The sequence below is a fragment of the Pempheris klunzingeri genome, chromosome 5, assembly GCF_042242105.1.
Source record: "Pempheris klunzingeri isolate RE-2024b chromosome 5, fPemKlu1.hap1, whole genome shotgun sequence".
Lineage (NCBI taxonomy): Eukaryota > Metazoa > Chordata > Actinopteri > Acropomatiformes > Pempheridae > Pempheris > Pempheris klunzingeri.
The window spans coordinates 4,648,499-4,663,319 of NC_092016.1; the positions used below are offsets into that span (position 1 = coordinate 4,648,499).

The 14,821-nt window shown below is 41.0% G+C and overlaps 1 protein-coding gene across 1 annotated transcript in view; it reads right to left on the bottom strand.

The window, feature by feature from the left end:
* Window positions 1-14,821, bottom strand: part of LOC139201817 (alpha-1,3-mannosyl-glycoprotein 4-beta-N-acetylglucosaminyltransferase C-like) — a 33,687-nt gene continuing 18,866 nt past the window's right edge. The window contains exons 2-4 of the mRNA XM_070831243.1: window positions 1,745-1,887; window positions 1,470-1,617; window positions 1-1,328 (exon numbers count right to left, since the gene is read on the bottom strand). Coding sequence (XP_070687344.1) covers window positions 160-1,328; window positions 1,470-1,617; window positions 1,745-1,864 — 1,437 coding nt within the window. The 5' untranslated portion in view covers window positions 1,865-1,887 and the 3' untranslated portion in view covers window positions 1-159. The remainder of the gene's footprint in view (window positions 1,329-1,469; window positions 1,618-1,744; window positions 1,888-14,821) is intronic.

The following is a 14,821-nucleotide window of genomic DNA, read 5'->3' on the forward strand; positions in this document are numbered from 1 at the left end:
TTGAAAACATAGAGTGGATCTCTGAACAACCCAAGAAAATATGGATTGCTTTGAATCCCAGAAACACACATTTCCCAGAAGTAGTTCAAAATGAACTTGGAGCCACTGCATCCAAAATCAATAGAGTACATAGAGATGGTGATTCAGAAACATCCCCTGTTACTTGTTAAACTGACTTACAGGCTGCGTGGTCCATAAACTGATAGTTCTTATGATGAGCCATTCTTTCTGACTGGCAGTGACGACTATTCGCACGCACTCGATGTCGAAGCCGATCTTGTGGTCCACATTGTTAACCTCAATGCTTCCACCTTTAAACTCTCCTAATGTGATGTACGACGCGCACTGCCTTCCCTGCTTAGTTTCCACAGACTTCTGTCCTACTTCCAGAGCTCCGTGGTGAAGAATGTCATTTTGTCTGTCCTCTGTGCCCGTCACAATTTTAATTCTGCTGATTTTAGCTGATTTATTAAAGATTATGACAAAGAAGTCTCCGGTGCACGGAGGCTTCCCCCAGAAATATTCATCAACGATGCTGCTGTAAGCCTTGGTGGCGTCATAGTACTCAAAGACATTGATGTTGGTGTAAAGGCTCGCAGGAGGGTTGTCAGGAATGTCTAAGGAGTCTTCCTCAAAGTCGTCGTCCTTCAGCTTGTTCTCTGCTCCTTTGTAGGAGGAGTAGTAGCCCATGTGCTGGAACAGCGAGGGCTTGAAGCGGATCACGTCCTTCTGGGCCAGCAGACCCCTGAAGTGGATGAGTAGCCAGTCGCAGGGCATTTCCTGGTAGAACATGAGGAGGAAATGAGCCAGACGCGGCAGGTCTCTAGAGTGGTACAGCTTCCCGATGTAGCCCAGCTTGGAGAACTCTAGCATCACCCAGTAGGAACCTTCTCTGGAGGTGATCACCTTCTTCAGCGCCGTCAGGAAGTTCCTGGAGCAGCGCACATCATCCTCTAACATCATGTAGAAGTGAGAGAGGTTTGTGCAGAAGTTGAGGAGAAAAGCATAATCCACGTTCTGCTTAGAGCGAAAACGGACGCGATCCTCCGGGTCGTTGTAGTTCCTTTTTAAACCATCCAAAGATGGATAGTACTCCTCTGGAGTGTGGATCACCAGGAGGCGTCCGGATATGATGTGGTGGGCAAACTTCCTGGTGATTTCCTGCACCAGGTTCTCACACCAGACCAGGTCAAAGTCTGCCAGGTGGACCACAACCACAATCTCTTTCAATTCCTCATAACTGGACTGATCAAAGATGGATTTAATCGTCTCCAGAAGGTAGTTCCCCTTTTTCCTCTTGACAGATGACAGACCAATGGTAAGATACTCTGTGAACAGAAATAACTTCATTCAAGTCACTTCATTATAGAACAAAATCCTAAAATAGTTCTCATTACTCGTGATTAAATAGGTTGAGGCCTCAGAAACGAACACTATCAAAGCAGCATCACATCGGTAGAAACACCTACTTTTGCGTGGCAAAGGAATTCCAGCCAGGTAGCGATACGTCACATTAATAGTCCCAGAGAAGTTAGATAGATCTCTGAAGGTGTGGACGTATCTCGCAGAGTTTGCAGGCTGCATCAGTGTCTCTCCCAGCTGCCTTTTTTCAGCCTCCTAAAATTACAAACACAGTAACACAGTGAGTAAAAGTAAAAAGAGCGATAACTGGACAGAAGCCCTCAAAGATCATCATCACTGTGTTTTGGCGACCAAGTATCGACCTCTCAAAGAGAAACCTCACCAGCACAAATCCATCATCCACGTAAAGGTTGAAAAACAGCAGAAAGGTGATGAGGAAGCCGAGGAAGGGGAACATGGATCGTTTCCTGAAACACCTCATCTTGTCCACAAACTTCCACATTAGCTTTAGGATCACACCTCGCACTGCAGGGAGTCAAAGATAAAACAGAAAGTCGGCCATCAAAAGCGAATAAAGATTTATGAGAGCGTGGACACATGGCTAGCTACACATTTCTTTAATTTAATCCTTGTGGACATTTGGGTAATAACATTGATATTAAGTCAAAGGCTGCTGTGAATGGAATGACAAAGAGCACATCACTTGCTTTAATCAAAAGGGATGAATCAGGATTGCCTCCCTTATTAGAGCAGAGCTAAAATTTTAGTGAGACAGAAAGTGCCAAAAGCCATATAAGCATCATAGTGCTAAAACAACCACCTGATCAATTCATTTAACAGAAAACAAAAGAAAAACAATTCATGTGAAGTCATGTTCAAAACAGATTCATTATTTGTGTCATTCATCAAGCAAAAGAATGATAAAAATCACCTACTTCAGCTTCTCAAATATGGTCATTTCAAGCTTTTTTTTATGTTGCTGCAGCTGAATATCTCTGTGTTTCAGACAAAACAAGCATTTTTTTTTCAGAGTGGAGATGGAGACAGGCACATGAAGAGAGAAAGAGGACAACAAAAGCCCAAAGCAGGAACTGAACTGAGGTCTTTACGTTAGCAAGTTTAAACTAGGGCTCTCAGAAATGTTCATTACTTTCTTACATCTTATAGATTAAATGATCCATTTGATGGATAAAAACAATAACAAATTTATATTTAAAGCTGCAATAATAGTATTTTGGCCACTGGAGGCAGTGGAACAAACTGAAATAATAATATTGACCTTATGAAGTTGTTTTGGCCTCTTTATGCCTCCTTCAGACAATATTAACGTTTGTTTGAAAGCATGTTTCTGGCCATCTGACGTTAGTCCAGTATTCACTCTCCTTTTAGCTCTGTGTTGGTCTCCACCATCTCCTGAGGGAAATATCTGACTCTTCAGCAGCTAAATGCTCCACCAGGTGATGGGCAGGTAGCGTTCAGAGCTTCTTTTTTTTTCTGGAAATATGGTTGGTGAGAGCGGTAAAACGTTTTGGGCTGCAAAACCAAAACAATGAGCTAAAAGATGCTAAAACGTCTTGTAGATCTGAGAGGAACTGCACTGTTGGCTGATTATTCTCTGTGGGTTTGTCAGTATGAATCATTCCTTCCACGTTACGCGTAGTCATTTGATCTCTTGTTGATATAAAAATATTGATTAGTGCAGCTTTAATTAAAATAATCATTGCTTGCAGCCCTGAGGTATCAATCTCACAGCTGACTGGATATTCATCTTTAATTGGGTTATGATGAGGTACTTAGCACCATGACAGATGTGGCTAACGGCTCTGACACAGAGATACAGAAGGCTGATTCGACGGTTTATCATTGGATTAAGCAAAATGGATCTAATAATGGATCATTTTGGTCGTTAATCTAACCGCTCACAAGGGGAAACGTCAGTCATCTGCTCGGTTTCTGCGCAGCAGTCACATGAGCCAGATGACTCAAAACCTCAGTGATATCTCTTGATAGAAAACAAATGCCTCCAGCCTGCTTCTGTGTGATATCTACTCATAGTGTTGACAGTCTTTTAACTCAAAAAAAAAAATTACTCTGCTCACTATCTGTCCTATTTGGCATCTCATCTAAAAAACTACAGATCCCATGACACCTTCCCTATTTCTGATGTTGCGTAACACCAAAACGCAGCCTTTGACAATTTTCGGTCTGCCGTTGGGCCCAATAACTCAATAAACAACTTATTATTCATTGTGTTATTCATTGATCAAGTTCCATTTTAGGGTGTAAAAAAAAAAAAAAAGCTCTGCAAACTGCCAGAGCCAATGAGAGCCATTTTGTGTTTCTGTCATGAAAACGCTCCACGGTGGCACCTGAGAGATGCAGCGACAAGAGTAAGTGGAGACAAAATGACAACTGTGAGTCAATATTATGAAAGTCCTCACAAAAAGCACCTCTGCACACGCACACACACGCACACACACACACACACACACAGCATTATTTGAGATAGCAGCCAGCGAAATCAGATATTGAGACGATGAAAGCATATCTAACAAGGCAACAATAATGGCCACTCGCACTTCTCTGCTAGAGAAACTGCTAAGAAATTAGTTTTTTGTTTGCTTCGTCTGAGTAAATCTAAACAACAAACACCCCTCCCATAGGTCACGTACATTTATATGGAAATGAAGGTACATCTATGAATAAATAAGCACCATTTGTTGGGTCTGTTTGCTTTTGTTTACAATGCATCTCTGCCAAGTTGATGTTTTTTTTTTTTTCTTTTCCTCAGCAAATTATCAGTTTGGCTGCCCGGTGAGCTCATTTCTATGACTGCAGTCATTTTCGACTAGAGCCATTAAAATAATAACAGTTAGAGGAGAATACCAATGAGTTTCAGCATTAAAGCTGCTACATGCCCCGTAGGAGCGTTTACCTTTACTAGGGCACGTTAACAGCGGTCTCCCCTGAACAGAAAATAGAGAGGACATTTGTTCTGTCCACTAATCCTTTGTTTCATAAATTTACTGCACAGAAACTCCACAGAAAAGAAATTACAACAGTATTTAATATTATTTAATATTAGTACAAGCGAGTTCTCTTGGCTTACAGCTAAATCTTCTGAGTGAAAACTAAATAAAGTCAAATGACGCTGAGTTTGATGATTCAAAAGAGTAATATCTCCACAGCACTTAATATTTCCACGCCAAACACATCTAAACAGCTTCAACAACAGCTTGAGGACACATTATGTTTATAGATACAGGTTAAATTGTCCTAAGACATTGGAGTACTGCTGCAAATTGTACTAAATGAGGGGTTTCCACTCTCTTAAAATGCACATTAAGGCTGCCAGCGCTGCAGTTACACGCTCCGTATGTGCCGCAGCTGAAAGGGTTTTGATTTTATTCTCCTCCCATGTGACATAAATGGGATGTTGTGCAAAGAGCCGTACGGCCACGTTTCTCTCAGCTCCAAACAGACTCTCGCCACTGTTTGTTTGTCAACTTCCCTTAACTTTAAATGTGGTTGCCGTCTGCATATGTTGGAGGGGTGGGAGATGGTGAGCACAAACACAAGCAACAGCAGAGGATGACGGGGATTTCAATAGTTTTGCATGTATTTGTCATAAATATAAAATAAATAAATATTGGACAACTTAAAATTGTGGCCTGTTGATGATTGTAGATAAAAAGTGAGAAGGTCATCAAAGTCATAACAATGCATGAAAAGGAGCATGAATGCGTGCACCTGATTTTATAGCGATCCAACCAGTAGTCGTTAAGAGATTTCACTTTGGACCAGAGTTGTGGATCGAGCGACAGGCTCCTGACATCCCAGGAGCCTCTCTGCCAGAATGGCATTAAACCTGACAGCTACCAATCACGCTTGTTTTGATTCCCTTGTGCAACCGAGGCAACACGGTCGTTTTCCGCTTCACTCAACTGCGTTAAAGTACTACAAACACAAACGAGAGAAAGCTGATCACTGTGGTCAACAACGTGTTCTCTGTGATACAACTTTAACAAGCTGCTGGGAGTCTGGGACACATCATTTGGGAAATGAACTACTTTGTTATGTGCCAGTAAACTGGCAACGTGAGAAAACAACTGATTGTGTAAAACCAGTGCTCAGCAGAAACATGCCTACAAAGGTTGGCAGAGACACGAATCTTTGGATAGACATAACGCCAGCTTTAGTCCCAAACATCGGTGAAGCCTCAAAAACACTGAATGCAACTAGAGAAGATTTTAATAGAGCCGCCGTGCCACATAAACACCAGCAATTTTCAAACTCCACATCCTGAGTGTGTGTACGCAGTCTTTCTGTTTTTAATCTGTAGTATACAGACAACACTGATAACATCTTCAGGGTCATTTTGTAAGAATGTAGAGAGCCCCCCCCGAGCAGCAAAGGACATTATACAACTGCTCTGACAACACGAGCAGCACTGTGTGTGATGAATAAACTCATCTTCTTATGTAAAGTCAGCAGAGTGCCCCTGTAAAGGCTTTGGCTTTAGATGTAATCCCAGGTTTTGCAGGATCATCCAAAACCAGCGTTTTCAGCCCATTATGATGGCCGTAAAAAAGGGTCAAGATGAGCGGGTGACAAGAAGGAACAACGACACAGACCTCAGCTGAAATGTGGTCAGAACAAACAGGCGACAGGCGTGTTTTAAAAAAATTGAGTCATGGATTTTTTTTTCAACATCCTGAAATGAAGATTAACGACCAAAAGATTCTGATTTGAGCAATAATTTAGAAAATTGACGGCGTGCAGCCTGAATGAAAGTTAGAGGAGACAAGCGTGTGGCTGGAGGGTTTCAGAGACAATAACTGGCCTGATTGTGGAAAATGAATGAGCAATGCTTCACATTCATCAACCTCTATCAAGGTGCCCTTCAGCAAGGCACTTAATCCCCATTTGTGTCAGTAGCAGCAGCAACTAGTCTCCACAACTATGGAGACGGTGGTGGTTGTACTGGCAGGCTCCCACGTGTGTAACTGTATGAAATGCTGAAACACAGTCTGCTTCCTCAGCAAAAACCTTCCCTGAATAAATTAAGAAATAAAAAAGATGGATGGGATACTTGTTGCTGCAGAGACAAAGCGCAGTGAGACTCCACAGTGATGTATCTACATGTTCACATTTCAATGAACACAGATTGATTTAAAGTAGTTAAAGCAGACGTATTAGGCTATTTCTAAGGTTCATACTTGTATTGGGGGGTCTCACTAGAATATGTTTACATGTTTTAATGTCCAAATTTTTCTCAGTGTGCATACTGCTGTTTTTCAGCCTCTTTCTGAACGCTGTGTTTCGGCTCCTGTCTCTTTAAGACCCCCCCCCCCTCACTGAAAAGCCCAGCTCTGATTGGTCAGCTCCAACAAGCCTCAGCAGGCGCCGCCTACCAGCTCTCCAAAGGGGAGCCACATTAGCCGAGCACCACGCTAACAGGCTAACCTGCAAAACAACATGAAATGTTGCAAAAGACTTTATAGCGTCTCAGCCTGAGGTCGGGTCACAGAATCGAATCGATCGATCGATCCTTGAGCTTCTGCTGTTAGCAGCATAAACAGAAAATAATGTTGCAAACACACATTCAAGTTTTGCCGTTGGACATTTACATTATATGTCCATCCAAAATGAAATAGACTGTAATGAAGACTGCTGTGTGGGTTAACAGCAGCAGGACTATTTGCATGCTTTGCTCATATCTTTGGCATCTTATTATCACAGCTAGTGTTAGTGAGATAACAAGACAATGGCGGACAGCCTGAAGGTGTATGTGGGATTGAGTCAAAATGTGTGTGTGTTAAAGTCATTGTAGGTTTTGGACATTTCATAGCAAGAAAGATATTAAAAACTGCAATCCATATCTTTGAGAGCACACCTATGACTTTATTCATATAATAAAAATGCAGTTTTTATAATTCTGTTTATGTGACTCATAGAAAATTGTTGTGTTTCGATGTTTCTATGTTTTTTTGCTGCTGTTTGATCTTTTTATTCTGTGTAAACAGCCATAAATGAAAGGTTTTCTCTCAGGGTGTCACCTTGTATAAAGAAAAGCAGACTGAATGAGTCATGTTCCTTCAAATTTCTTGAAAGTTTAGAGTCACCTGAATAGTAATAATGCCTCTGCCTCTCCTTTCGGTTCGGTTTTAGAGTAAATCATTAGGGTGCTGAGATGCGCTCTGGAATCTGTGCCAAGGGCTTTTAATGGCTTTTTTTTTTTAAATCCCCTCTAGTTTATGAACTTCACACAGTCTAGTGGAACTCTGTGAATATAATTTAATATACAATGCGTGTCTTAGACACTATATCCAGCTATTATTCTCCATCTCCATCCTGCCTCAGCGGGCCTCGGGCAGAGAGCTAATGTGGGTCAAAGCACTGACTGCTGAGGAGAGCCCATCCTCATTACAGCCGCCACCGCTGGGACTGCAAAAGCCTTTCATGTTCGTCTTTGACCTGAAAGGTAAATACACTCCAGATGCAGTTTACATGTACTGCAGGCCTGCTGCACACAAGTGCCACGCTTCAGAAGTAGAGAATAATGTCTGCTTGGGGCTAAAGCGTCCTTTAATCCTGAGCGCTGCGCTGCTGCTCTTTGCAGGCAACCGTGATCATTGATTACAGAGAACTGATTATTTTAAACAACGGTAATCATGAGCTGAAAAGGCTTCTGGGACTAATACTGCAGTGGTACATTGTGACTGTTTTGAGTTAAGAGGCTGAGCTCACACTTAGCTCACATTATCATCCGAGTTTTGAACTCATCACAGAAACAGTATGTCATCTGAGTGGATATGTCTGCTGATTAACTGGAACAACAAACTGAGGAGCAGGAGTGGCAAAGATATAAATTGTACTCAACAAAGCATCCCTCGAACAGTGTCTCACATCGGACAGTTTAAAAACAGTCCTCATAATGAAAGAGGACCGACTGCCTTTATGGTTATAAAGGGAGTTGATCCATGTGTTAGCCAGACCCTCTGGAGTTACCGGGGAACCAGAGTTATGGCTTTTTTGGCAAGTGACCATGGTATAGGCAGAATAATGCCCTTCGAGGTTCATAATCATGAATTAAAGGACTCTGCGGAGGCAACCGTCATCCGCAGGTTCTCTACTTCCACGTCGTCCATTAATCCCTGGTAATGGACTCCATCTCTGGCATTATGATCAGAAGCTCCTTAACAGCCACAAAATGGACTTTGAGGTGAGTTTGTTTTCTCAAGAGCTGTTTCTTGGGTCAAGAAAGAACTTTGAGCCTCAGCAGTTTTATACTCTAAGTTGGACTGCACAGAGGGACATCAGGCCAACAGTGTGACTGGGCAGTGGAAGATATCCTGTCGGACGTTTCATTAATTTAGCAGGAGACACACTGAGCCTGTTTCTACATCCAGAGCAGGAAAGCTTGTGTTTGAAATTCAGCGTTGCTCTGCTCACACAACACGGCTCCGCCTTTGGCTCATTTCCCAACCGTTTCTAAGCTTCCTGTAATATGAATATGTGGGCTGTTACGGTCACAACAAATCCATATGCAATGCAGAATGATAATGAAGAGAAAATGCTTTCAAAAAATACAATTAATCTCTTATAAAATGGCTACTCAGGGCCTCTAATGAGATGCCATTTTAATAAGCCTGTGTGTCGAACAACAAAGCCATTTGGTAAACACTATTGTTCATTTGCCTGTTGACATCCAGGCAGCGTATGAACCCACACGGACTCTGCTGAGCTGGGGTGTCTTTGTGTTTGTGTGTGTGGACAGAAAACAGGCTGCTGATAAATTGCCTCTGATGAAAATGTTTTGGTGCTGTTCCTCCAAATGATTTTATTTGAATGAGCTTTTAAAACATAATTAGTTTGGCTGAACTAAACATGGCAACAGTCACTATGATGTCTCTGCTGTTGATGTTGCCGTTGTGGCATAGATGTTGATCATTGAATCAAGTCACTACACACTTTATTTTAACCTCCTTGCGTATCACATGGTCATACTCTTCCAAACTTCCTTTGTAAGTCTGAGATGTTGTGCTTCATGCCCACTCTATTTAGGGCACTTCCTCTCCTCCTCCATGTGCTGTAGGTCTATGTTCTTTTATGTCTTGCTGATAAAACCAACTTTACTTTCCAACTTTATTTTGTGTCCTTCGGGGACAAAGTAAAGTTTGAAGTTGAGGCCGAAGCTCTTAAATGATCCACTATGTTCACCAGCTAGCTGCTAACTTTGTGTTGTCTGCTGTCTGGTACGTGCAGTTGGTTAATCTGCACTTTTTTTGCTTGAAGCTACAGCCTGCTGTGGCATTGTGTGCTGTAAAACCAAAACAATGAGATGAAAGACAAATTCATGTGTAAACTCAGACAGAAATATCCGGTATTGTTGTAACTTTGCCGTTCCTTGGAGTGCTGGATAAGACAACAAGTATTCAGGGTTTAAAAAAAAAAAAAATCATTTTAGGTAAAAGAAAATACACTGAACTAAAACCTTAAACCTACAAAATGAACAGCCAGACATGAAGGCATGGGGAAAGTTTTGTTTTTGTACTTTAATAAGGGTTGTTGTGAATTTGATTGAGGCGCTGAAATGCAATCGCCTAGCCAGAATTAAAGTTGATGCATGGATCCAGACTCGGAGAAAAATGTTAATAGAGTTCAGAGAGAGCGAGCTGTGGAATCATCAGTGAGTAAACAGCATTTCTTCCAGAAGAAAGCAAATCTTTTTGCTTCCAGCTGGGAGTTTTACAAACTGTATCTCTGCCTGGTTCGATGTGTTTACTTATTCATCAAGGTGGAGGGGCCCAGATAGTTGCCCAGGCTACAGGCTGCAGCACTTACCCTCTTCCTGCTGTTGGACAAGAGGGGCAGACCCGATTAAAAATGCATGGACACAGCCGCGGCTGTAAGTCCTGTGCCAAATATTCAAGCACCCACGCTTCATGTTCGGTTGTGAGCACACAGAGATGATGCGACTCTCTCAGGGATTCAAGTCGAAGCAGCGTTTCGCCTTTAAACATCATTTTTAAAAAGCACAGAGGGGTACGCATGTTTTAGCCAATTTACTACAAATCATTTACTCTGTCACTTTGTTTCTAAACTGTTTTTATTAACCTGTATCATTTTTTTAAAAGGAGCAAAGGTACAGCTTCACCAGAGCAGCCAACGCCCCCCTAAACCTCCCACCTAGCCCTCTTCCAAATAAAACCCAGAAACAAGGTAAAACAAATGAAAGCACCTACATACACTTATATTAGCGATGAATTAAACGAGACAAACAAATGAATCTACAGCCATACTTGGGGGGGAAGTACAGCAGTGCTTTCAGCGTACTGCTAATGTCATTAATGTGCATTAGCAGCACTAGGGGAAAAATTAGTTCTCATAAGTCCTCAACGGGCCACGAATGTCTAAACAAAATGTCATGCCGTGCACAAGAAGTACCCCCATTTAAGTACAATAAGATGCCCAGCATGCAGATTATTGATACTGCTGCTCTTATCTCTGTCCGCCTTTCTGAAATGTGAGTGTTGTTTTCCTGCAGTTTCAGGCATTCATGAATTCCCATTAATACCCACACGATATGAAAATCAGTCAGCAGATGTTTTTAAACTTTCATGAGTTGTGTAATCGTTACAGTAAACACCAGAGCTGCATTAAAACAAGTTCTTGTGATGAGGTAATACAGTGCAGACTTTTCTGTACTACGACTCAACAAAACTGATGCTTGTTGTGACTGCACATCCGTATCTTTGTGACTGGATGAGTTGTGAAATTTTCTATTATGGAAATTAAATAATTGAATCGAAATCTGTGGTTGCGAGGAACACTCAGGAAAATACAACAAAAACTGTACTGTATCGATAAATATTAAATATAATATACATGTTATTAGGGAGCTTAAAGTTGCAAATATTGGTACGGTCGTTTAAAGGGTAACTGTGATATTTTTAATATATTATATATATATATATATATATATATAATATATATATATATTAAACCTGGGCCCTTTGTTATTTGAAGTGTCTTGCAACATTGTAGAGAGGATCCATACAGAGACTGACCTGTTAGATCTTTTTTGTTTAACCAGAAACAGTCAAAGCTACCAGACTCCATTGGCAAAAAGAGTGATTTAACCTTGCAGAACCTGGGAGTCGCTGGTCAACCAATGCTTTGATCGGTTAGTTAGGTGTTTGTGTTATTGCATGACACTAATATCTCACAGAGTTACTGTGGTTACAAACCAATGTTTTAAAGCAGCAAAGTCACTACAACTAGACTAGAAACTCTGTTATTAGACAAGTTAAAATGATAATGGACAATGGAGTCTGGTGGCTTTAAACTGAGCGATATAACAGCTGTTTCTGGTTAAACAAAAAGGATCTTACAAGTCTATCTCTGTCTTTCCATAACATTGTCAGACACTTCCAATAACAACCTGAGCCTGTCTGTGGCTGTTGGCCGAGGTGATCTACTGGACCAGCTCTTTTTTTTTTTTCTTCGTATCTACAAGTCATTTCGAACCCAAAATATGTTTGTAAAAGTAGGGCCCAGGTTTAAAGATACTGAGTTCTCCTTTAAGGAATGATGAAGGACGTAAGATAATAACAGCTGGCAGAAAGCGGTAGTAATAGGGAAGGAAATAGTTAATTGTCATGAGCTTTTTTCATTGACAGCAGTGATTTCTTTTGTAGCAGAGGGAAGACAAAGAATCACAGCGGGGAGGCAGTGATGCAAGTTTCAGTTCGAACCTTTGATATCAGTAAAAAAAAAACATGCAGCAATCAAAACAGGACTTGACAACCCACATGAAGCAAACGCTCATTTATAGGGTCTGATTTATTCAAATAAGTGGATGATGAATGAAAATCATATCGTCAGAAAACAGCAGCAAGTTCTTAATACATTTTCCAGAATCACTTATCTAAAAAAAAGATGGAAGGAGTCTCTGGCTGCCTTTCTTTATGTATGTCTGTCCTCGAATTGTTCATCCGATTGACTTCACACTTGACGGCTGTGTTGCTGGGGACCCAAGGCTGTTGAGTGAGAGCTCTTGAGCTCTACGGGACATATTTATTAATAGCGCGATACTACGGCCAGAAGTACACACTGTGTCTATTGAGAGGGGGGCATGGTAGGAACAGCTCGCTCTCCATCACTCGTTATAGTCAGACACTGAATTCCAGGTCTGAAAGGTGAAGCCAATGAGGAAGAGCCTTAAATCTGCATTGTTATTAATGGCCAGCAGGGGCGACTCCACTGGCTCCAAAAAGAAGTACAGTTGTATGGAAGCAGTGTCGCCAGGTGTACGATAATTATCGTATTTGTACGATAATTTTGCCCTCTGATCGATGTACGATCAATAATCCAAAAAAAGGCCAAAAGTACAATAATTTGACAGTTTCCGTGAACGTGTGGTTCCAATCAGCCTTGCTCAAATCTGCCGTACAGTCTTTGTTAACTCTGAAGGCACCTCTTATCACGTGACATTTCCAACCAATCGTTATTGGTTTAGCGTGAGATACGAGCACCTGGATACAAGTGACGTTGGTCTCAGAATAACGAGCATGATTGGCTGATCAGGCACAATTAATTAATTTATTTGTTTTATCATTGAATAATAGTTGGCAGCAGCCACTTTTTAAGTTTGAAGATGTGCAGTTATTTGTGATTTTTGAGGACAAAGAGAGAATGTTCTGAATTATTCTATATTCTATAAGTAATTCAAATAGTATTTAAATGTTGTGTGAAGTGAAGCCAGATTTATTTTCTTCTCAGTTATTATGAATACTGTTTCAAAAAAGTTAACCTGCTGTGTCAGTTCCCTAACGGTGGGTGGCCTCATGATTTAGCTCATTAGTTCCCACCTGTCATTTGTTTATGGGGGACACATTAGTGTAACACAACTAAGTTGGAGCACACAGCAGTGGATGAGGACGCTTTTACCACTATATTTGACAGTAAGTAACAGTAACAGTAACAGTAAGCTTGTTATTTTGTTTATGACAGGTGTATGATAATTTACTCCAAAATACGTTAATTTCGAGTCTGTGGTACGATAATTCTGCATTTCCCACCTGGCAACACTGTACTGAGGTCTATGAGGAAGTGGGCCTACTCCTCACTTGATTTATTACCTCAGTAAACATTTTCCCAATGAGTTTATGGCCTCGGTTCACTTCTGGTTCCAAAACTAAGATGTTGATGGTCAAAATACCAAACTCAAGGTTTCAAAACGGTAGTCTACTAACCAACCACTTCTTATATACAGTCTATAGCTACAGTAGGAACAGATGAAGAAAGAGAGACCAGAGATGTTATTGTTTATTGTAACTCTCAGAATGCTTTTGTTCCTGGAAATAGCCTGGTCTCAAATAGCTAGCTGTTAGCAATGACTAGGTATGAGAGAAAGTCAAGGTATAAAAGGTTTGGTTGGTCAACGCAAAAATGAGCTTGTGAATCTTAAATATTTCTTCATTTGTCTGGAAACCAATTTCCAGCACAACCTCAAACTTTTAAACTCCACTGTATCCACACCGCAGTTTGGACCAAAGTAGTTGACATCCTTAGAGTCATGCTTGCAGCTAGCTAAAAATATATGAAAGCAGATGTGTCATAAACTACCATCATCCACCTGCACCGCATGTGGGACACATTCAGCTGTAGTGTGAACTGAGCTCTGCTTTTATCTGGATCATCACCGTCATCATCTGTTTTAAGAATAGTGGAAAGAAACAAGCTTTGGTTTTTTGAAAATGTCTTTTACCATGAAATTATAAACATAAATGTGATGTCTATGAGTATGAGTGCCTATAATTCACACTGAGAGACAGACATTTGATGCTAAACTTCTGACACTGTCTGAAATTGGAGACTTTCAGTCTGGTTTCATTGCTCACAGTTCAACATGGGGGCTGCTGTTTTGGATCTACAATTAAAGATTTCACCATTTTCTTCTCATGATTTTCCCTTTTCAACTGGGAACGCCCAAAACCACACAGTGTAAAAGCCTTAAGAAGTGAAGCATGCAGTCCGTGAAGTTTGGTAATTTCATTCAGTCTCTTGTCAGTAACTCTGATAGATTCTCAACAGTATTAATCAAATCATCATAAGGATGAAATATTCATAGCTCTGGAGGCAGAGGTTGTCAGCGTTTGTTAGCGCTGCTACGGGCTAACACACATTTCACACTCAGTGTTCTCACATCATTGTGCAACATTTCAAAGAAATCATCTGCAGAAACTTTGACGTGTTTTATTCTTTGCTAACAAACTCCAGCAGCAGTCAAACATCTGCTTCCAAACTGGTGGTGAAACACAAGCACGAGTAGAGTTTCGACAGGAGTTTCAAGGCGAAGCAGGCGATTTGGAAAACATTTCACTGATTGCAACAGTCTTGTCAAAACCATCAACTGTGCGATATGTTTGCTTTGATAATTCATCCGTAAGCA